This window comes from Nelusetta ayraudi, unplaced genomic scaffold, assembly GCF_046127955.1.
Source record: "Nelusetta ayraudi isolate G7.1 ecotype Tasmania unplaced genomic scaffold, CSIRO-AGI_Nayr_v1 ptg000034l, whole genome shotgun sequence".
NCBI lineage: Eukaryota > Metazoa > Chordata > Actinopteri > Tetraodontiformes > Monacanthidae > Nelusetta > Nelusetta ayraudi.
Genome location: NW_027466084.1, coordinates 1,712,148 through 1,735,831, shown reverse-complemented (window position 1 = coordinate 1,735,831; position 23,684 = coordinate 1,712,148). Strand labels below are relative to the sequence as shown.

General features: G+C 48.5%; 1 protein-coding gene across 15 annotated transcripts in view; it reads right to left on the bottom strand.

Annotated features, from left to right (window-relative positions):
- nfixb (nuclear factor I/Xb) overlaps positions 1–23,684 on the bottom strand; it is a 148,872-nt gene that overhangs the window by 84,332 nt on the left and 40,856 nt on the right. For 14 of the 15 annotated variants that reach the window (XM_076032397.1, XM_076032392.1, XM_076032394.1 and 11 more), the window contains one exon: positions 19,543–20,074. In XM_076032397.1, the coding sequence (XP_075888512.1) occupies positions 19,543–20,074 (532 nt within the window). Of the gene's footprint in view, positions 1–19,542; positions 20,075–20,677; positions 20,840–23,684 lie in introns of those variants that run through there. The other variant, XM_076032391.1, reaches the window with a different exon arrangement.

The following is a 23,684-nucleotide window of genomic DNA, read 5'->3' as shown; positions in this document are numbered from 1 at the left end:
CCCACCAACCCAGTCTATCAAACGTCGCACAGCTCCATCAGCGCCGCACTGGGGTTTTTCTCAGTTCAGTTCAGTTTTTTTTTTTTTTTTTCGTTTCGTTTTGACACTTGACCGTCTCATTTGTCGGTTTCAATCGACTATTTTGTCCAAACTACGGCTCGGGGGTTCACATGCGGCCCGTTGAGCTTTTTAATCCGACCCACCTAACTTGAACTTGAATTATATTAACTGTAGGGAAGTCAAAGAAAAATTCATTGTTTTAAGAGTCTTTTCAATAAAGAGCTAAATCCCGTCAAGCTTTATTTTATTGAAGCTTTGTTTTAGGTCATTTTCCATTAACATTAAAGGACATTTTTTCTACATATCCCATGATAGGTTTTTTCCTCCTATGAGGCGAGTCACCAAAACGCTCCATTCATCTGCTCCTGCTCCGGCCCCTCTTGTCAAATTTTAGAACCCATTGTGGCCCCACCCGTCGAAAAGTTTGCCCACCCCGGGTCTAAAACGTATCGCTCCTTCTCAATTGTGCCAATGATTGTGTTCCGTCGGTCTGTTGCGTTTGCAATATCAAATTATTACTTTCAGCTTAGGGTCAGCAATTCAATAGAGGAACTTCTGCCCGCCGTCAATTCAATTTAATACACGTCATGCTATTTTTGCTTTCTTCAATTCCTCTCTAAATTTTCCACTCAAGTTTTCTTTATTTTATTTGGTCAATTCTTTTTTTTTTGTTTTTTTTTTACATTGTTTGTTCACGTTTGCAAATCAATAGTGAACAAAGCTGGTGAAACATGTAAAAACCAGTGCTGAACTCATTTGAGTTGCATTGTATTGAAATGTAAAGGTTTGAAAACAATATTGAACATATTTTCATAAAAAATAATTGACTTTATAAAAAATAGTAGCCAAGTCCTTTAGTTGTGCACATCCCAAGTGGCTTAACTGGTTATTTTGACAAGTCATGAACACAACTAACAACAATTTAAATGCCAGTTAATTACGATCATTTGGCTCATTATTGTAACTTTGTCTTTTCTTTCTCCATTCAACAAAAGACATTCCTCACTAGGCTGCAGGTGTAAGGAATGGAGAAGGACGGCAGTGTGGGAGCAGGAAGTGGAACTTAACAAACCCCAGGTTTCCGAGTTTAAACTGACTCACACTGACACGATCACGCCGGAGAAATTAAAAAAAAATATATATATATATATATATATATATCGGCCCTTTAAAAAGTCCACCTCCTTCATCGGCGGTGCCCTCAGAGCCCGCGGGGGAGTCTCGCCTTTCACCCGAGCCGGCATCTGTTGCAGGCCAGAAGCACGAGGGGCTGCGCCATGACGACACCGCCATGAGTTTTTCGCACTGATTGTTGTCTGTTGCAGCTCTGAGACTTTGATTACTCACTCACTGCGCGTGTGTGTGTGTGTGTCATCCTCAACCCTCCATCTCCATGATCACACGGTAAACACACCACTGGCATATGATAGTCATTTCAGGGTTCGCTTATGAGGCCGACCATGACAGATTCACATCTGGACCCAGGGAGCCATTGAACAACCGTCTTTCCTTCCTTTCACGTTTCTTAATGTTTTTTTCCAAACCCCTCTTCCCCTCCACTTAATATCCATTTTTCGATTCCTAACGCTCTACCCAGCGCCATTTCTCCCGATTTATCCCTCCCTCCCTCCCTCGGTTTTATATGGAAAAACATTCCTGGTGTTCAGCTCGGCTCCAGCGAAACCTGGTGCTTATTTTCAGTGCCCTAAATTGATAGCAAATGTGAGGAAAGATCCCTCCTCTCACTCCCCCCCGCCGCCGCCGCCGCCGCCGCCACCTCCTCCTCCTCCTCCTCCTCCTCCCTTTTTGGCATTAGCAGCAAGGATACGTGGAACATTTTCGTGACCATATTGAACCCTGGGGTTTTATGTTTTTCAAGGTGTTCCTCCTTTATATTCGACTGCATGTGTTTTTGTTGAATTTCCAGGGAGAGAAAGTCCACAGCCTGGGAGTCTCCTTGAGAGCAGCACTGAGTCATAGACTTTTTGTTTTTCAATAAGCCCCCCACAGCACCGTGGAAACCAAACCTGGTTAGCCTCAGCTGTCTTTACCCATAATTCAACGATCCCCGCGTGTTTGTTTTTTCTTTTGCCCCCCCCGAACCCCCCCACTCCCTCCCTCCTTCCCTCCCGCTCTTTCGCTCTCCTTTTCTGACTCTGTAATTGAAACCCCTGCAACTGCAACCTTCATTTTGATCCAGCCAAGCGGAGTTCTGCTGGACCGAAACGCTCCCCATTGTTGCGGATGTGCGGCTGCGAGGGGGAACAGAGGCCTTGCCGGCGGCTTGTCAGTCGGCGGAGACGGTTTTCGATTGGAAAACAATGGAAAGAAAAGCCAGTCGCCCCCCCGCCCCCCGCCCCTTATTTTTGTCATCCGACTTTCGTTTTTTTTTTGGTTGTTTTTTTTTTGTTTTGTTTTTTTTAATTTAAAACAAAAAACGTTGAACTTTGTGTACGACAGGGTAGCATGTTAACTAATAGAAACCCTGGCGACTTCACCAGTGAAAACAGGCACTGATTAACGTCAATTGAAGTCACAATACCGCGGACAGCGTGTGCTCGCACAGTGCAGTGAGTTGACGGAGAACAGACAGTAACTGTGCAGGATTGACGTGATTTGCGTCTAATAGTAAATGATCTTCTTTTTTTTTTCCCCAGTTCTTCCGCAAATACAATTTGCAGCCAACGACGACTAAATGTGTTAAAGTGTGAAAGGGAAAAAACCACAGAACTACGTAGTTTCTCATCTCAGCTGTTTTACTTTTTGCCTCTTGGGCGCAGCAGAGAAGAAACTCGCCATATCGACCGCAACGTACGGTCGCCTGAAAGCTGATACAACAAACCAGCGAACATTTACTTAACAACAATAATTGCTCATCTGGAGTGGCGTTTACAGGCACCGGGAGGATGGAAAGAACCAATGGGCTGCTCACGTTCACTTTTTTTTTTCTCTCTCTCTCTCTCTCTCTCTCTCTCTCTCTCTCTGACAACTCTTGGGGAAAATACCTCACTCTTTAGATGCTAAATGTTCCAATATGTTCACTCGCTAGTCTCTCACCGTTGAGGGCCCGCGGTTTCCATGTCGTTTTGGAGAACAGCTGACTGCTCCGACTCAAAATTAACTACTTAGATAACGAGGAGTGGTTGGAGACGCTGAAACTTTTCACAGACCTCGAAGGATTGAACGTATTCAGAACTTCCTGGACATTCGACGCGTTTAAAAAGCCTGTGGAGAGGTCCTTAGAAACCCTGTCACTGCAAAAATATTTATTAGGACGCCTTTAAAATTCAGCGCTTGACAGCAGCATATTTCACAACTGAGTTTGATTTTGGATCCTTTGTGGCGCCTGGAGGCCAATATTTACTTGCGGCAATTTTTGAGCCGTTGGGGAGGGGGGGGGGGGCGTGCAGAGGGGATGGTGCCGGGTAGGTGGTGGTTGTTGAGCTCTGCTCGAACGGAGAGCCAGGCCTGCATGTTTGCATTGGCCAAATTTCAGCATTCCACATGTCTTTGTGATTTTCAGCTCCCTGACCTCAGGAGACCCTCCAAGCTACTGTAAGTTATACTCGAACCAGGAGCACAGACGGGATCAGGAAGGAGCAGTGAGTATCGGTTCTTGGGCTGCTTTTGGGGGGAAAAAAAAAAAAAAAAAAAAATAGGGGGGTTTGGCGGGGGGGGGTATAATTAAAAAAACAGGCCAAACTGCAGCCGTTGCCACGACAAATCAACTTTATGAGCTGGTGACTGCTGTAAATTTTCTAAACTGATAATCACAGGCATCTGCCTTCGCTTGGAAGAAATTAATGGGGTTTGGGGGGGGGGGTCTGTTGGAGGTATGGGAAATAAAAGTTGTTTAAGTGCAGCTCTTAAACAGCGCCGTGGAATTCTGTGGAATTCAATCAATCAATCCATTTGAAAAGTTTTAAAATGGCAACGGCCCGCCGACATCCAAAGGATATGACGCTAATATTTATGAGGTGCTAATGAAGCTAAACGAGGTGCTAATTGCACGCTAATGCCTCCTGACTGGTGAAGGACCCTGTCCAATATCGGAAAAACACATTAACTGCCTATACAGGAGGAGTGACCCACTCCGCTGCATGTCGACACGGCGCGCATTAGCCTGATTGCTCCAGCTGGCCCGTGGCGGCGTTTAATAACCCCCCCCCCCCCCCCCCCCACGTGGAGGCGCACCTGAGAGAACAAGACGGCGCGATAAGCCGAGTCCAACGTGAGCGGGGGAGATATGTGCGCTCGAGAGGGGAGAGGTGCGCGTGCAAGATTAGGCGGAGGTGGGTGGGGTGATGCGGGTGAGCGGAGGGAGGGTTGAGGAGCGAGGGGGGGGGGGGGCAGCTCATGGGCAAATTAAAGAACAAGTGGCGCCTCGGGGGAAGATCAGAAACAGGATTTACCTGTTGCCGCCCCCCGGTGACTCGCTTCACTCATTTCCCCGCCGCCGCCGCAGGGCCCAAACTCCCAAAGACCTCGTTAATTACGGTGCCGACGTGCGCAACGCTCCAGCGTGCGCGCGACAGAAACCGCAAGCTCTTTCCACATAGCTCATCTTTTTATTAAAAAATATCAGACGCAGCTGCCTTTACCTACCTCATCACTTCTCATAAACAAAAAGTAAACTCGTAAAGTGGCCTCCGACTTCCTCATATGCACATGTTGGAGCAGAGCGGAGAAGTCTGCAAAATATCCACCCAAAATTACTTTGCGCTGCAACCGCTGGCCCCGGAGGGGGAAGCCGAGCTAACGCGCGTCCTCCGCTTCACTCTGGTTATTTACTTTGGTTGGCAGACTGATAAATTGCGATGGGCGCGAAGCACACAGGGGACGGGCCGAGAGAGGAGGGGAAACAAAGGCGAGGTGTGGGGGGGCTCGTTAGCGGATCGCCGCCGGATGTTCGTCCGCCGCGCTTGTTTACCGACCGAGACGGAAACCTTTCGGCCGCATATTAGCGGGGTTTGGAGCTTGCAGCGGCGGCGGCGGCGGTGGCCCGAGTTCAAACCTCTGCAAACATCTACTGTGTCTCTCCCGCCTCCCCAAACACCCTCCTAAATCCAGCCTCTGCCCCAGAGATGTGACAGGATGGCTTGCGCACTGCAAACAAACAGCCGGCGTCCCGTTGCAGCGGGAAGAAAGATGGATGTGGGTTTGGACGGAGGGATGGAGTGGAAAGTGGGGAGGGAGGAGAGGGGGGAGGGAGAGGGAGAGAGGGAAAGGAAAGAAAGGGAGGTGGGGTGGGGGGGGGCAAGAGCCAGAGAGCGAAAGTTGTCATAAAACGACAATAATAAGAAGCCTCAGTGCCACCCAGTGACCACATCAAGGCAGCTGTAATGACAGGCTGTGCCGAACACATGTCCGCATGAGAAAGGGAGTGTGTGTGTGTGTGTGTGTGTGTGTGTGTGTGTTTGTGTGTTGCGCGTGTTGCACCCTTCTGTGCGGTACTAAAAAAAAAAAAAAAAAAAAAAAAAAAAAAAGAAAAGAAAAAAGGCAGAGTTAAACAAGTGATATTATTCTCAGCGTGGGCACATGCACAGCCCGTCACACAGACCGCAAAGCAGCCGTCTGGCTGGAGGCACCAAAGCCATTCATTTAGAAATTCCCTGGACTCGTTTCTTATACGGAAGCGGGCCGGGCCGTGCAATAAGCGCGCTCCGTGTTGGTTCGAGATACAAATCGAATGGAACCGTCAAACTTGAGTGAAGCAAGACGCTGGGAAGCCACTGCGACTCCGTGTTTCATTCGGACAATTGCCGATAGCTTTTTCTTGGCGCTGCCGTCTCGAACGAGACACCAAACATCGTACTTGTGCCGGGCAAAACGAGCGGACTCATTTGTTGTTTTATTAGACGGCATGCCATTATTAAGGCAATCAATCAAAGGGAAACGCGGCGTATCCCACAGATTCGGGTTTCATCCTTGATTGCGGGGTGGAGGTGGATATACGACGTATACTGACGTCTGACGGTATTTGCCTTAGATTAATCGATTAATCCATATGGCCCAGGTCCATGTGAGTATTGCAAAAAAAAAAGGTATTCCATACAATTGTGGAGAAATGAAAAGGGGGATTTGCCTTCTATTCCCAACATCCGTCAGACATGGCTCACACGGTCGTTAACCGCGCGATACCGCCAGCTAATTACTTCATTATTTGGATGATAAAGGGCAATGGCATCGCTCAGCTCGGTGTTTCTGTTGGAGAACCCACAGTGCGCCCGGGGCAGCTCTGCCAGAGGCGTGGCCCTGCCGAGTCGGCGTGCTTGCCGCCGCAGCGCATTCAGAGAGCGCTCAGAGGAGCGTGTAGAGACACGCTTCAAATTAATTCAAAAGTTGTAACGGGCACAGAAAACGTGTCTGACGCACGGCCCGCATCCACTGGGTGCACGGCGAAGGCCAACCAGGAAATAGGTAAGCGTGGGAAAGAGTGGGGATTAGTCCAAGTATGTGTAGGGCTGGTTAGCAAACTTCAAAGCAACTTGAGGCCCGACCGAAATAGTCTCATCTGATTGAATATCGAAAAATTGATATTCTTTCGGACCCAAATTATCTTCATGACTTGAAGGAAATCCTCATTTGAATCACCGGTGAAATGGAAAGTTCGTTTTTCGGTGTAAAAAAAAAATTAAAAAAAATGCATTTTTGTTGTTGTTCAAATTGGTTATCGCTGGTATCATTCTGGAACCCGTATCGAAACCAAGGTATTGAAATTGGCACTGTATCAAGAATTTCTGAGTGACACCCGGCCCTAAGTATCTTCCAATACAACGTAGGTGTCGAGACAGAAATCAGTCCAAAATGTTTTGCGATGCTCTTGAACGCTTGATAGCTGCTTGTTTATATCCTTGAGGTTAGGCGTGATCAGACATGCGCAGTCTCTCGGTGCATTTAGGAATTTCCACTTTCATTAAAACAATAATCTGTCTCTGTGCTTGAGGATAAACTGCTGATACTGCAGTAAAATGAGTAGGTCCCAGCAGAATAGATGCATCTAGTTCTCTTCAACCACTTTAATATTCAAATTGATTTGGGTTTTTTTTGTGTATTTGAAGTTGGCTTTATCTGTCAATGGAGCAAGGTCCATGTTTTATTTTTAAACGGCAAGAGTGTATATAATGTTTAGGGTAAAGTCCTCCTTATCTTCGAAGATATGTCATGTCACTAAGTCCAATGGGGGATGTTGTGTCAGCTGCAGCCCCAACATATGTTTGGTTCAAGTAGTTCAGCCATATGACAAAAAGGTCATAACCACCGGCGCCAAGGAACGTCTCTCCAAGCAAAACGCAAGCAAGTCCAAATCAAAATGAGCCACGTTTCACCCTTAAGTGTGATGAACAGGGTGCGTACGACAAGGCTGCTCCACAAGAGCAGCTGTGGACAAGGCCGCCAAAGCGCGCGGCATAAGGTCTGACGGCGTGGCCGAGCACAGGAACGAAAAAAAACTCTGTTCTTTTTCGCAAACACCTTACAGGGGAAGAGGTGGGCGGGGGAAGTGTGACCACAAAAGAGGCTCTGTGTTCAGCAAAAAGGTCCAGTCAGGACACATCCACTGAGAGCACGGGTAAGACGGAAAGAGAGACAGAGTGAAGGGAGCTTTAACAACTTCCATGAATCAGGATGGGGGAGAATTTTTTTTTTTTTTTATCCCCCATCTGGATATAAAATAAGCCACAGTTACCTCATTACAAATATAAAAGAAAAAGAAAATGATGTGGTTGAGGACAGAAATGTGGATGGAGGGTATGTTTTAATGCCAAAGAAGACAAATGCCGGCCAAATCAAAAGTTGCAAGAAATTTCTTGAGAACGAAATTGGCAAAATCTCAGAAATCGAAATCAGTGTGTACTTAATGTGCGTGTTCATCAGTCAATAGCTGCAGCAATAAGCTACCGATGTCAACAATGTGTTATTATTTACTAGATATTTATTTTCAACACGCATCTACTAAATTCATCTAACTGTTCAAGCTTTTAAAATGGTCTCATGTTTCATGTTATGAACAAATGAGTCTATAATTGATTTTGACCATGCAGTCATTATTTAAGGGTCACACAACAAAACAACTCACGTAAGTGGTAGTTTTTCTCCTTTCCTTTTTAAATCTCAAAAAAAAAAAAAAAAAAGCTTTTGAACGGTAACTGAGAAACATCTGGTTTCCCAATTTATGGTTTTTGAAAGAAAAAAAAAAAAAATCAGTTGGCCGCAATGTCCAAGGACCTGTGTCGTACGGCTGGCGATATATCTGGCCTTGACTTTTACCACTCAGCTCAACAATTTTGCGTCCAGTTGTTCTGAAACTAGCTAAATACAGCCAAGTGCAAGACCTGACAGCTACTTTCACGACAATTCCGTCAGGCACCAACAGAACAGCAACCCTTCACCTTTATTCAGTAATTAGCCTCGTCATGAGGATTCCTCATCGCTGCCGAGTAGTTTCGAAACCTTCAGCTAATCATCAGAGAAAAAAAAATAGTTTTACGTTTTTCAAACGAAAACAACTTGCAGTCTTGCATGTGTAGTTTGGTTCCACCCCAGATGGAGGTGGAGGAAATCATGGGCGCATTCCTGAAGCTTTTCAGTCAGTGTGAATAGTATCTCGTTAAGAGTCCATTTTACAGCCAGGGCCAGGCGGGAGAGTAAACTCTGATGAAAGGCATAGAAACAACAATAAATGTGCAGGCAAGGCAAAAAAAAAAAAAAAAAAAAGGAAGAGAGAGAAGGTGAGAGAAAAAAAGCAATCGGAATGAGAGATGCTTTCAGGGCCAAAGCCACAGATAAAAATCTGACCGCGGAATGAAGGCCAGATTGCTTTAATTCACTCTCATCTCAAGTATTTCTTTTTATCTGCAGAGCGGGAGAGAGAGCGTGGCAAAGACAAGCTCCCACCCCTTCTGCTTCCAACCCCATCCGCCCACCCCTCTCCGCTACCAGATTTACTGCTCTTAAATTGTTTGCCCTCTGCTTTTAATGGCCATCTCTGGATCATCAGCTCTTAAAATAAACACGGAGGCTAGGATTACACACTTGCAGGGACTCGCTGCAACCCTCCTCTCTCTTTACCTTGCTTCTGTCCTGTGCTGCCTTTGTATGTTTGGGCTGCCCGTGGAAGAGGCTTGCATTGAGGCTCAAGTGCCGGCTCAAAAACAGGGTGGTCTACGTCCAACAATAAGCCAATCAAAACGGTAACTGTTGCCTCCACTGCTACCAATAAGAGGAATCCTTCAAGATGCAGTGTGTAAAACATGGCATCATTTATGATTTTTACATTGGGGAAAAGCCCAACTTATGCCCATAAAACACATTAATAAAGGTGTTTACTCACAGTACAATAAAAGTAATTTTTGGTTTTCCTACCCATACTGTAGAACGGTTCTTATTTATATATGAAAAAATACATAGATCAAGGGTCTTGCTCCCAGCGCAGGCCACCGTAGTTCACTGGCGAGCTCGGGAGAGGGTCTTAGGGACTTAGAGTCCCTCCCCAAAGGGCACGGAGTCCCTAAGGGGACTTAAGGGAAAAAGCACTGCAATCTAAAATGTAACCACTTGGTTTTGTGGTTTCAACTTCAAAATCTCCAAATGTTACACACTTAACCTTTAAAGGAAATTGAAGTCTCTGCTGCTATAACAGTCAAGTTCCCATGGCCAGAAAAAGGATTATGAATCAGTTTTGACACCATGTGACCATCAGTCAACTGTCTACACCCAGTCAGGAACCGTACGATGGACCTATTTGTGTTCCGGCTTACCTTTTCCTCCGATGGCTATCCCGATTGGCATGTCGCAAGTGTGTGCATACAAATGCGGTCGCCCTCTCTTTAAAACTACACCACGGGCCCTCAGGCCTCAGGTGCGAATGGGGGTTCAGGTGCCGTGTGAGTGCAGACAGGACAGCCCATATGCTCTGCAGCAGGCAGCGTTTGTTGTTGCCTGGCCTGCTTCTGTGGCGCACATGAGAGCGCGTGGATGAAGGCGTAAACACGCTGCAAGCACGCACGCACACAAAGACCCACCTCAAAAACACAACTTCACACACTTGGACAGGGCCACTGGGAATGTAGACTTAGGGGAGTGAAGGAGAGTGCTTATTTTTTGAATGACGGGTTGGTTGGTTTCAGCTAATGCTTAGGGACGGTCAACGTGTGAATTTAGAGTGACTAAATGATCCAGTCGTTGACAAAAGCCTCTGGTCTGCTTCGACAAAATGAAAAATGAAGGCAGTTCGTATCCAAATGTGGTGCTTACTTTCTATTTTAGCGTTTCGCAACGTCCAAAGGGTCTTTCAGACTTGCTCACGTCTCTGCAACATCTTGAACTCATACTTGGTTTGTCATTCGGTTATTATGTGGTGGGATAATTGCAAACAACCAAACAACTCTGAATTTTTTTTTTTAATGGCAATTCCAACACAAGTGGACAAGATTTTTGTTGAATATAATAAACTGCCATTCAATCATTGGATAATATGTTTTGGTAGACCTTTGACATGAACGCTTCCTTGTCATTTTTTCCCCCCCTTCTACAAACAGTTTAAGACGAGTATTTCAATTACAGAGTCCAAGCACACAATGCTGTTCCCTGTTGGGGGGGGCCTTCCCTGCTTTTAGAAGGACGAGACGTATCAAAGCTGCCATCTTAACGTGCACCAGAAGCTCCTTAATAAAACTCACGTGTTTGCGCCAAGGTCCGAGCTTAAGTCCGGTGAAATGTGTGAATTGCATTAAGGGGGGTGAGGGGGTGGGGGAATCTGTTCTAAAATTACAGTTTGACATTTTAATATGTCTCCCTTGGTTCGCCTCCAACGACAAGTGTTTCATATATCCAGAAATAGCGTGCCGTAATGCCAGGAAAATGTAATATCCTTCTGTTTCTCGGAGGAATATGAATTACCCCTTTGAAGTCGAGGTCGGCATCTGACGGAGCGCCTAATGTGAAGCAGCTACCTGTGCTGGTTCTTTGTCTGAGCGGGGCCTCGCGCCGACGGAGCTGTAAGGCTTCCGCCGAGGCCGTTGCGTAGGCCAACGGAGTGGAAGCGCTGCGAACCGCTTCCTTTTGGCATGTGACCCGCGCCTTTGATGCCCACGCGGCCCAGAGAGTGTGTGGCCGAAGGCGGTGCCAAGCAAGGCCGGCCACTGACGCTCCTCGGAAATGGCCCAGGAAAGGTGCGAGCGACTTCCAGTCCGACCGGGCGGCGATTTTAGCGATTTAAAAATCGCCGGGAGGGAGGCGTCGGGCCTGAGACTGAGACAATTTATCGTTTCCACAGACGCGCAGAGAACTGTTTCTGATTGCGACGCGCCATCTTAACGGCGCAATGTTAAAATCTTAAATTGTAATATCTGTTTTTTTTTTTCTTACTCTTCTCCAAATTTTGACTGGAGAAAGGAGCCGCGCACACACACACACACACACACACACACACACACACAAAAAAGGTGTTGTTCCTCCAGCTTTTTTGGACGGGGGGCGGGGGGGGAAATTTATGCGTCTGGGCTGCCAATGAGAATTCAAATGAGTCTGAAATTATAGACGAGAGAGTTGAGCTCCGGCAGTTATAATGAGAGTGTTACCATCCAGAACTGTGCCTGTGAAACGGAGCTGGCCATCCACATGAAAAGCAAAACAGACGGGAGAAAGCCGGAGAACGTGTCAGGTGAATTAGTGATATTTTTCTTTTTGAGCTGGAGCCCAGACCTGGATGGGAGGACTGGCCCGGGGAAGAGTCCGCGCAGAGCGAACGGACGGAGGACGCCGCTGCTAAGGAAACGTGTGACGAGCGGAATCGAACCTCAAATTACTGAATAAACACGGAAAAAAGAGAAACATTTCAGACAGATAGAAAAAAAAAAAAAACCCCGATGTGACTGCAGCCTTTGAAGGAGCTGAAGAAAACCGTCTCGTCGTCATCGCACTCGTCGAGTCTCCCCCTCGCGCGACTTGTCGCTCACGAGAAAAACACGCTCTCCTTTATTCCCTCCAACTGCTCGCTCAAAGTGTAAATCCCTCTCTTCATGTCTTTGTCCTCGCCGCTGCCGCCGCCGCCTTGAGCGACGCGCTTGCCGCTCAGCGGCGAGTTTAACTTATTTACCCACCTCCCTCCGCCCAACCCATTAATTGGAGCGACAAACGCAAAAGAAGTGGTCGGAATTTCGCGGCCGGCCGGTTTACACCCGCCTTCCCTTGAGGATCATCTCTCAAGGCGCCGGAGAGCTTTTGTTTTAATTCCCGTGAGCGGCGGTGGCGGCGCAGGAGAAATAGGAGCGAGTGAACATAGAGACAAAAAAAAAAAACCCCTTCTGATTGAAAAAAATATATATATACTTTTTGATTGCTGTTTAATAAATAAGGTAAAAATAAATAGAATTTTATTCTTTGGGGGGAAAAAAAAAGAAAAGGATGAACAAATATTGAACGCACCCCACAGCTAGCGTCTTTATCCCCTTGCTCTGCACTGGGAACTGTGCCCCCCCCACCCCCACTGCCGCCCCCACCCCTACCCCCCCGCCCGCGACCCCATATATTCACTCTGTTATTTCAGGGAACAAAAGTAGGGCTCTCGAGGCCACGGGGTGGGCGCATGAAAAGGAAGAAAGGAGTCCTGCTCCTGCTCCTGCCTGAATGGAGGCCTTTCACACTTAGAGAGGCCTGTTTACTCTCCCCCAATAATGGCTCTAATTTTATGATCATTATTGAGTAATCCCGGCCACCCCCAACGTCAAGCGTTTAGCACTTCCTCCTATGGCGCGCGCTCTCAGCAGTCTCGGGGCCACCCCCACCCAACCCCGCCCCCGCTTCCGAGGGCCCCGAGTTCGCCGCCGCCCCTCTCGCGATTAAAAAGTCCGGAAATTTTGAGGAAATAAAAATGTAGTAATAAATCTTATTTATTTATTTATTTTGCTTCCTCTCCCCCACGCTGGGGAATCGTTTCCTTTCTTCCGCCTGGCGACGAGCCTCGGCTTCTCCTCCATTTTGTGTCGGACCTGAATCCACCGCAGCGCCGCACGGCGAGCCAGCGCGGAATATTTTCGGGAATGAAGACGACGAGGGGAAAATACCGTCAAAAAAACGAAACAAAAAAAAACCTGAACGGGTCTGGCGAAGGGATTTCGGTGAAATTTCACCGTCTTAAAATAAGAGCTCGGAGCTTCTTCGCCTGCTTCTTCTCCTCCTCCTCCTCCTCCTCCTCCTTCTTCTTCTTCTCCTGGTTCTGGCAAAGCGCGGGAGCAGCGGCCCGGGCGAAGGAGGGACGCGTCGAGGGGGGAAGACGTGTTAAGCGAAAAACAAGGATGCGGAGGGTGGGGGGGGGGATGTTAAAAATGAGAGAGGAAGAAAAGGATCAGAAGGAGAGAAGTTGGCAGAGACTGTGTCGGGTTTTTTTTTTTTTTTTTTTTTGAAAAAAGCTGGCACCCCCCCCCACACCCCAACGAACAGAGACTGTAGACTCGGGTGCCAAGCGCTGCCAAGCAGCCCCACTAGCCTGAATATCTGCCCTGCCTCTCCCTTTGTCTGCACCGTGGCATTCGGCATCATCTTTATTCTACGCCTCTCTGCTTCGCTTTATATCGCCGCTTCATATCTGCGGCGGGCAATTTTTTTTATTTCATTTTTTTCTTAACCGTCAAATTACAAAAATTTAAGAAGAAGAAAAAAAAAAACGCAACAAAAAAACGGCGAAAAAAACCCGGACAAAACAAAATCAACGGGAGACGTTTGTGCGTTTGAGATTATTAGCCGCTCATTTGGAGGATTTTTTTTTTTTTTTTTGAGGGAGGCGGGCTTTGTTTTTGATATAACATTTTGTTAATGCACGCGTATGTAATTGAGAATTTCAAAAAAATAAAATGAAATAAAAAAATACTAAACTGGCAGCTGTGCGCTGCGCCCCCCCCCCCCCCCCCCGGTTCCACGTCGGAGGAACTGGCCGGATTACAGGGCGGCAGCGAACGCAGCGCCGGCGAAAACGCTCCACATTGACACGTTTTCTTTTCCTCCTTTTCTTTCCCCTCATTTTTTTTTTTTAAAAACCCGCTCGTCACCTTTTTTTTACGCTAGCCCTGCTTCTCTTCACCCCTTCAGTGAGAGCGGCCGGGCCGGGCCGGGCCGAGCCAAGACACCTCTCACATGCAGCGAAACGGAATGAGAGAGGCGTTTAGGGGGCAGAGGACGACTGGTGTTCATTCGAACACAAGCTGAAAGGAAACACGGGAACCTACACGTGTCTATGTTGGCTCCATGTTGGTTCAAAAAACAGGCACAAGGCAAACGGGAAAAAAAAAAAAAAAAAAAAAACGCGGCGTCTTATTTCATTTATTTTGTGTGTTTCGTGTGTAACTGACGTCGATTTCAATTTGTTCGTCTGCAAAACGTCGGCTGAGACGAGCTGCTGAATTGCCAAATGAGGCACCACAACGCTAATTTATTTACCTTAATTACACAAATAATTAAAAACCACTGTACAGTGAAATTAGGAGGTAGGGCTAATCCGCGGTGCCCGTAGTGGGCACTTTCTGGTACAAGGAATTTTTCTATTTGCAAACGCTAAAACCTGACCTTTGTTTCAGATTTAGGCTTAATTCAATTATATATTTTTGGTGGGTTTTTTTTTTTTCCCTTTCTTTCTCTCTCTGGCTCGGTAATATTCACTAAACTGGATAATTGAAGTAAATTAGCAGGCACGCTGGAATGTTACCAAACTGCGCCGAGCCCGATCGGCGGCTCGAACCTGCGGAAAAGTTGGCCGACGTCAGGTGACTGCGGTGAACGCGGGCGTTTTTTGGTGACGTCCAGCGGGAACTATTAACGAGCAGTTCCCTCCTCCGCCAGGGCTGAACTCCCACTTTTCTTTGTGTGACACACACACACACACACACACACACACACACACACACACACACACACACACACACACACACACAGAGGGGGGAAAAAGATCTGGGGGTTCTGAACGCTGGCCAAGCCCGGCTGCTGGAGGGCCCTTCGTGTCTCGGCGCAGACCGAAAAACACGGCTAACGTTATCTCGATTATCTTTAACGGGTTTATCTCGACGGAGAAGAAAATGAAAAAGAGAAAAAAAAAAGGCGGCGGGAAGTTTTTTTATTTTTTATTTTTTATTTTTTTTAAGCGGAGCAGCAGCAGTTTTTCACACCAGATGAATGCGCGCTCCCTCGGTGCCCACACTCTGCTTCTCTGTCAGCCCGGGTTAGCGACCCAGTGCCAAAAAAACCACGGAACAGAATTCTGCTGTCCGAGAGAGAGGGGGAGAGAGAGAGAGAGAGAGAGAGAGAGGAAGAAAGAGGGGGACTGAGAGGGATTTTCCTTTTCATTTTCCTTTTCTATCTTCTAATCATCGTGACTCCCTTCCTTTCTTCTTCTGTCTAACCGGACAACGCGGCCCGACTGGTTCTGATCTCGCTGAGGCTCTGAGAACAGGACCGACGTTGACAAACAAACAAAAAAATTAAAGGAAAAAAAACAAAACAACAACTCCCATCCCGTTCGGCCCTCCTCATTATGTAACTTCATCTGATAGCATTACCTCCCTTTGAAGCTCAGGATATTGGCCGAAGCAGATAAGATGCGTCGGAGGGATTAGCGGGCGGCGCAGGCGCTAAGTCTCTCGGTTCTGGCTGCCCCGAATCCCCTCCCCCCTAGTTCGGGGCTCCGCTCTTTTGTTTTCCCTCCATTAGAGGACCGTCTCTTGGCCGTTTGTAACGTGGCGGTGGGGGCGGGACGCGCTGGCGGTCCGAGCGAACATCTCAGGAGCGCCGCCGCGAGGAGAGAAGGATCGGACCGGGCCTTTTGGAGATGAATGCAACTTTTTTTTTTTTTTTTTTTTTTTTTTTTTGTAGTTATTAACAGGCCTGCAGCTATCGGATATTTTGGTCATCCATTATTCTATGGAATATTCCATTCCGTCGCGTACTGGATAAAACATAGGTTTGCTTAATTGAAGCCCGCTCCGCAGCAGAACGCGGAGCATTAGCGCCAGCGTGCGAGTTCACACCAGACGTGCCGTTTCAGAACCGTCCCAGAGGCGCGAAACCGCGTCACCCTGGTACCGTTGCCAAAAGGCCGCGTCCGTCCTCTTCCTGATTTGCACTTGCGGCGCGTGGCCTGTGACGGAAGCACGTGGTGTCACACTAAAAAGAGTCCGTGCGAAACGTGAGCTTTAAATTGAATCAAACGGTGCCCTGAGGCAGATTAAATTCCTCCATTCGTTTTTGTAATCGAGTTACTCGAATTACTCGAGTAATCATCATCATTATTCTTATTGTTATTTTTGTTATTGTTATTATCGTCATTATTATTGAAAAGTAATGAAAGCCACCAGAGGTGCTCGCAAACCTCACTAATGCTGGGAAAATGTGTATTAGGCCGACAAAAGCAGCCAATCCCGCCCTGATTCGGCGTTCGGAGGTCAAGGAAGGTCAAGGAAGGTCTCGGAAGGTCTCGGAAGGTCTCGGAAGGCCCTACGCGCCAGACTTTGACACCGGCGTGATCAAAGAGGCGCTCAGACGGCTACGCTGCTTCACTTCCTTCACGCTTATCATTTCTTATCCGTCGCTATCGCCTCGCACGTGGCCGAGCTGGAAAGGAGGCGAGCTGCGTTCGAGCGTCGCCGATCTGCTCTGTTCTGTTGTGTTGTGATGCTCTGCCAGGTATTTGTCAAAGGCGGGGGGGGAGGTTGGCATCGGGCTCTTTTTCTTTTTTTTTTCTTTTTTTTCTGGGCGGTTTCTTTCGCAGCTGCGGGAGGAGAAGCAGACGGGAGCGCTGTGGCTGCGATGCCTCCCAGGTCTCGCTGCCCCGGTGCAGAAGAGGCCACCAGTCTATACTTGGACACAGAAATGGGAAGCGCAACGCGCTGCAGGAAAGGCAAAAACAGAGAAGGGTGTGGGGGGTGGGGTGGGGGGGGTTTGTCTACTGTTCTGTCCATCACCGCAGTTTGAAACCATAGCCCCGCCCCCTTGCAGCTGGCAACAGTGACATCAGCGGGACGAGGGAAGTGAAACACTGCGGCAGGGAGGGGAGGGGGGGGAAAAAATGAAAAAGGCAGAGGAGGAGAAGAAGGAGGGGGAGGGGTGGGTCGGCGGTCCAATGGTCAGGCCTGGCAACTGATAGCTTCCGCAAGGAGACACAGACACCCCGGGCCGAGGAGCTAAGAATAAAACTGTAGCGCTGCCGCTGCAAAGGTTAGAATGGAGCCACTGTCTGCCTGCCCGCCCTCTGTAAACTCTGCTTAACCCCCCCCGATACTCACCCCAACCCCAGCTGGCCGCTGGGGGGGCGGTGGTGGTGGTGGTGGTGGGGGGGGGGGGACACGACTCCAAAAAGCTGACACGTTTTGAATTTTATTTTATTTTTTTGTTGCTTTTATTTCCCCCCCAAAATTGCAAGAAGCGACGCCGAATTTTAGGCTGACGGAAAAAAAGCACCTGTGTTGGGTTCGAATCAATGACGTGGACGTTGACAATGACAAGGAAGGCTCTGTGGTTGTGTGTGTGTGTGTGTGTGTGTGTGTGTGTGTGTGTGTGAGAGAGCAACCCGACGGCTAATGCGGCGCGAGTGTGTGTGGCAGGCAGGGTTCTGCTGGATGCAGGCGCTGGCAGCGGGTGACAAAAGCGAGGGCTTTGCTCCGAGGGGGCACCAGGCTGCGCCGGGGAGCTAATCTGAGCCGCCGCTTCGCCACGGCACATTGTGGAAAGGAGGAAGAGACACGTCGCCGCAACACCCCCCCCCCCCCCGCCGCAGAACTCAAGCAGAGTTACACAACTGGGCTGAAAGGAGCCCTGGCGAGGGGGGGAGGGGGGGGGGGCACTCCCGTCACAGAGGAGTCTCTCCGCTGCCAAAGCAAGAAGAAAAAGAAGAATGGAGGTCCCGTAGCTTTCTGCCAGTCTGTGGTCAGAGAGCCGGGATCATGGCGAGAAAGGCGGAAATAAAGGCGGCCTGGAGGTGTAGGTGGGAAGGGGGGGGGGGCATCCAGTGCGATTTACCTGCACCACCTGATATCCCGACATTTATCTGTGCTTTAAATATGAAGAAAACGAAAAGAATGAGATTCTTTAGCTCGGGTTTAGCAGTGAATGAAGAGTGTTGATTGCAACAATGCACAAATGCGACGGCAGCTGCCTGTTTTTTTTTTTGCTAATTTGGCAGCGAGTTGCCGCGTTTTCAACCCGTTTGTCCGTCTTTTGTAAAAGAGCATTCTCGAAAAAAAGAAAAAAAGAAAAAAAATCTGGGGCTTTTAGATTAAAGAGTGGAATTGTAGTTTTTATTTCAATGCCTCAAACCGACTGTGACAAAACGTCTCGAATCACCGAAGGTGAGGTTTTCATTACTTTCAAATGGTCCTTTTTAATTAAACTTTTTAATATGTAAACTACCCATTGAGGCAAACAAACGGCAGTCTAATTACGTTTCGCGGCTGCAATGAAACACAAGCGAGTGTCACGGCCGACCGCGTGGCGCTGCTTGCGGCCGCCGACGGTTTGTTGACACATCACAAGCAAAAATATTTTCACCGCCTTTATTTTAACTTCGGAGTGCCGAGCAGGAAGTGAGTGAGTGAGCGAGCCCAACGTGGGGGAATAAAACGTCAACAAACAAAGGCGGGTCGGCCGCAGCACCGTAAACACCAGAGGTTTTCAGGGGGGAAAGTGTCTGTGTGTGTGTCTGTGTGTGTGTGTCCACTTTAGTGTGTGTGTGTGAGCGCGCAGACAGCCCCCCCCCTCCCCCCCCACCCATCCAGCCGGCTGAACTACCTGGGAACGCGCCAGCTGTCACCGCCGCACTCTGCCGGACCGTCACCACACGCACCGGGATGCGAACGCGCGGCAATTTCGCAATAACATACGAGTGGATTAGAGACGCACGACAATCTGCCCCTCTGTCTCTGTCTCTCTCTCTCACACACACACACACACACACACACACACACGCACACACACACACACACACACACACACACACGCACACACGCGGATAAACAGGTCTGCAGATGCTTTTGTTTACCGACGGCTACTGCAAAACATGCACGTTTGGATTTTGATATATTTGCGTACAAACACTTGAGCAAACGCACCGTCGCTGACATATCTTTAGGGTAAACACGGCTCCTAAGCCGCGCTGACAAATTCTGCGGAATCTCTTTGAACCAGATAGAATCGTCAACGTTTGTTTTGTTTATTCTTCTTTCTTTCTTTCTTTCTTTTTTTAATGACGAAGACCAGAGCAAAAAAAAAAAAAAAAAAAAAAAAGGCAAACGGGCCCTGAGGCAGCCGAGATGTCGTTAATCTTAATCTTAATTCTGACGTTCTGTTGTTTATCAAAAAGCCTGGCGTGGCGAGGGAAGGGTCTAATCTGCGAGTCACATGCCTGAGTGAGTGTGTGTGTGTGTGTGTGTGTGTGTGTGTGTGTGTGTGTGTGACTCATAACATCCGGCGGACTGCTGTGCGTGCGTGTGTGTCCCCACATACCTGGCGTGTGCACGAAGTAAGCCAGGTAGAGGTCCAGCTCCTTGACCGTCACTCCGATGTGGTGCGGCTGCACGCACAGGCCGTGGTTGGAGCACTGGGGCGACTTGACCAGCCGCTCGCCGTCGGTGCTCTCCAGCGGGCTGCCCTTGAACAGGATGACCATGACCAGGTCCAGCCGCCACACCTTGTCGGCCTGGCGCAGGCAGTCGATGCGGCGGATCTTGCCCTTCTGGTCGGGGTTGGAGAGCACGCAGCACGGAGGCTTCTTCCCCGTGATGGTGAGCACAAAGTCCTCGCGGAACTCGGGCCGGATGTCCTTGCGCAGCTTGGCCAGCAGGCGCGAGGCCCACTTCTGCTTGATCTCGGGCTTCTCGCCCAGCAGCTCGTCCTTGACGGCGCGCTCCTCGTCCTTGGTCATCCTCTTCTCGTGCTTCTTGAAGTACTTGCGCTTGCGGGCCTGCAGGTTGAACCAGGTGTAGGAGAAGGCACGGACATGGGGGAGGAGGGCCTCGATGAAGGGATGAAATTCATCCTGCGGGGAAGAGGAGAGGGGAGGGAGGGAGGGAGAAACGGACGGAGGGCGTCAGGAGGTCCAAAAGGTTTTCGGCAGGCGTGAAAATTGAGCGAGCGGAGCACATTTTCAAATTTTTTTAAAAAAAATTGACGGGACGACAGTCGAAATAATTTTCAAATTATCGGTGATTCGATACGTCAAAAATAAGAACATAAGATAAAAAATAAAAAATATTTCAAGTTAAAAATGACTGTCATGTAAGCACGGTCACTTCAACAGTCAATCGCGGCTATTTAGACAAACCGCATGCATCAATGTGCAAAGACAAAATTAACTTTGCAAAAGTCTCACATGCACAGACTCAAAGGCCGACAACAGTTACATTTGCAAGACAACATCCAAGGCGACAAATGCGAAGCGCGTCCGGTCAGATTTAAAAAGGAAATTTCAAAAAAAAACAACAACAACAACAACAACAACAAAGCGAGTGAAAAGCTGAGGCAAGTTGCGCTCCCTGTGTTGCTGCTGGAGGAGGAGGGGAGGGAAAAAAAACAAACAACAACAACAACAAAAAAAAAAAACCAAACAAATTCAGTCATTATTCTTGCTGTACCATAATACCTTCACTACATATCTCTGGGCAACAAAGCCCAGGTCTCGCCACAGCGCTCCCGTGCCAGGGTTGCCACACACCGGTCGCTCGCCGCCGCCAAGCTTTGCCGCCGCGAGGCTGCCGCCGCTGAAATGTGCTGCTAAAAGATCGGCCATAACCATTTCCTAGCGCTTGCTACCGTGCGAGGGAGGAAAAAAAAAATAGGGGGGAGCTCCAGCAACCAGACTCACATTTCCACAACAAACTGAAAGCAGACAGAAATCACCACAGAGAAGAAGCACCGCACAACTGCAAGAGGAAGACAGACGGCCTGGTAGTTACCATTTTGCACTCTCATCATAAATTTGGCACAGCGTTTAAAAGTGAAAAAAAAAAAAAAAAAAATCTCCTGCACCAGTTTTTTTTTTTTTTTTTTTCCTCCTCCCGCGCTCTCCCCAATGTAAAGCGAGCGCTGGGTTTTTGGCAGGCTGGAGAGAATTAGCCGATGAGAGACAGCGAGAGAGAGAGAGGGAAAAACTTGGGTGGGTTGTTGAAAAAAATAATTAGCAGAATATGCTGCTCAACTAAAGACAGTGGGCGAAAGTTTAAAAAAAAAAATGCCAAAGCAAGATTTTGGGAAATGGAGTGCGGGGAAAAAAAAAAAAAAGAAAGGAAAAGAAAAGACCACACAGCTCCTGACTCAAAGGCGAAAAAAAGGAGCAAAAAAAAAAAAGATAGAAAATTTTATAGGAAAGTAGGAAGTAAAAATAGAATTATTCGCAATTTAAAAAAGAAAAGAAAAATAAATCGGCGACAGAGATAGATGCACTCGAAATAGACAGTCCGCTGTGCGTTCCAAAAAATTCAAAAAAAAAAAAAAAAAAAATTTAAATTAAAAAAAGAGAAACCCTCCTTGGCAAAGTGTAATTGGTGGTGGTGTCTGTTCTGATCCCTGGGCCCCGACACAAGACTCTCTCTCACACACACACACGCGCGCGCGCGCGAGTGCGTGCACACACACACACACACGCACAGATGGGGGGGGAGGCCAGGGAGAGCAGAGCAGAGAATAGGGAGGGGAGGAAGAAAAAAAAAAAAAAATAGAGAGAGCCGAATCAATGTTGGACGAGCGCATGCGACCGCTGGCAAAGCCGAGTGCTGCTTCTTTTTTCCCCTTTTCTCTCCAACTCTCTCTCTTTCCCTTTCTGTTTCTCGCTCGCCGTCGCTCGTCCTCGCCGCGTTCCTTCCCCGACCATTGCTTGAGCGTTTGCCAACACGAGTGCAGGGCCCACCTATTTGGCAACCAGGCGCATGTAGCCCAGCCAATGCGTTAGCTTCAAGAGCTGAAAAGGGAGGGAAGAAGAGAGAGAGCGGGGAGGGAGAGAGAGAGAGAGGGAGAGAGGGGAGGGGTGGAGCGGCGGTGGCGGCGGCGAAACGGGAGGGAGGGGGGGAGAGAGAGGGAGAGAGAGAGAGAGAGAGGGAGCAGGTGGGAGTGTAAGAGAGCTAGCAGCCTCGTCCGATGCTGCTGCCGCCGCCGCGATTTGCCAAAAAATATCGACAAGTTCCACTCTGACACGGGAGGCAAAGTTCACGCTCCCGCAACCAATCAACGCAAGCCTCCGTCCGTCTCCGCCACCGCCATCGCCTCCGTCCCCCTCGCCCTCCCTGTCCACCCCTCCCTCCCTGCTTGCATAATGCCACCTTGGCAGAGGATGGCAGAGAGGGGGGACCACGCAGAATCCAGAATCCCTCCAGACCCCACCGCCGGCAGCTGCTCGCGGGGTTGTTTTTTTTTTTTTTTTTTTAACCACAGCAAACAAAGAAGAGAGTGGGGGGGAAGAGAGAGAGAGAGAGAGAGAGAGAGAGAGAGAGAGAGAGAGAGAGAGAGAGAGAGAGAGAGAGAGCAACCCCGAGCTGCACCCGCACTCCTTTGGGCTGCCTGCACGCGGCACCAGGAATCGATTTTGTTGGTTGAAGTCTGGGGGTGGGGGGGGGCAGAATAGAGAAATACGGAGACGGTTGCAGATATTTGAGAGGAGGGGCAGCAGGCGGCAGGCGGAGGTAACAAAATATGCTGTTTCGCCGCTGCTAGCGAGCGAGCGACCCCCCCCAACCCCATCATCTCCCACTCCCCTCCACCCAGCGTTCTGTGGGGGAGCATCGACAGCGCTGCCATCGTCGGGAAGCGCGTCGTTCAGGCTCTGGGTCAGTGTGGTGGGGCGCAAGCTGGACAGTTTGGAGGCAGCGGCAGAGAGAGAGAGAGAGAGAGAGAGAGAGAGAGAGAGAGAGGAGGCTCCTTTCTTCCCCCCCCCCACACACACACACACACACGCACGCACGCACACACACCCCTAGCACTTTAAATTGCACTTAGCTCTTTATCTTATCTTATTTATTAGGTTTTTATGTTTATCCAATTTATTGTTTTATTTACTGTTGATAGTGATACTGTTATTGGCACACATAACGATCATGCTGGCTCTGTCTTGTGTCTCTATTGTTGCTGTAACAACACCGATCAATAAAGTTTATTCTATTCTATTCTTTACACCTGCAGCAGGCAAACGCTGCTAAAATGTAAAAACACACATTGAGCGATGCCGGCAAGAGGACGGAAACTATTGTGGAGTTTCCTCCACACCATACGGGCATTGGCACCGGACTGCCAAGTGGCAAGACCTGCTGCTCCACTTCTGCTGGTGACAATTACACGTTAAAGCCGACAGGGTTGGGACGTTCGATAAACACTTTTGAAGTTTTATATTAAGGAGCCAAAACGTGCCACGAATCGGATCGTCTCGGCCTCCATTCACTTGGTTTAGTATCTTTTTTTTTTTTTTTCCTTGTCAAAGTCATCTGAGCGGATCAGCTTCACTCTTTGTTCATTGAAAAATAATAACACGCAGTCACGTTCACCCCAAAAAACATCCAGACTTTGCCAACATTTGAAGCTGTAAATATCAAAATAGCAGCCAAGCCTGGAGAAACACTCAATTATAACCAAGCTGAAGTGGCATTAAATAGGCAACTTTGCTT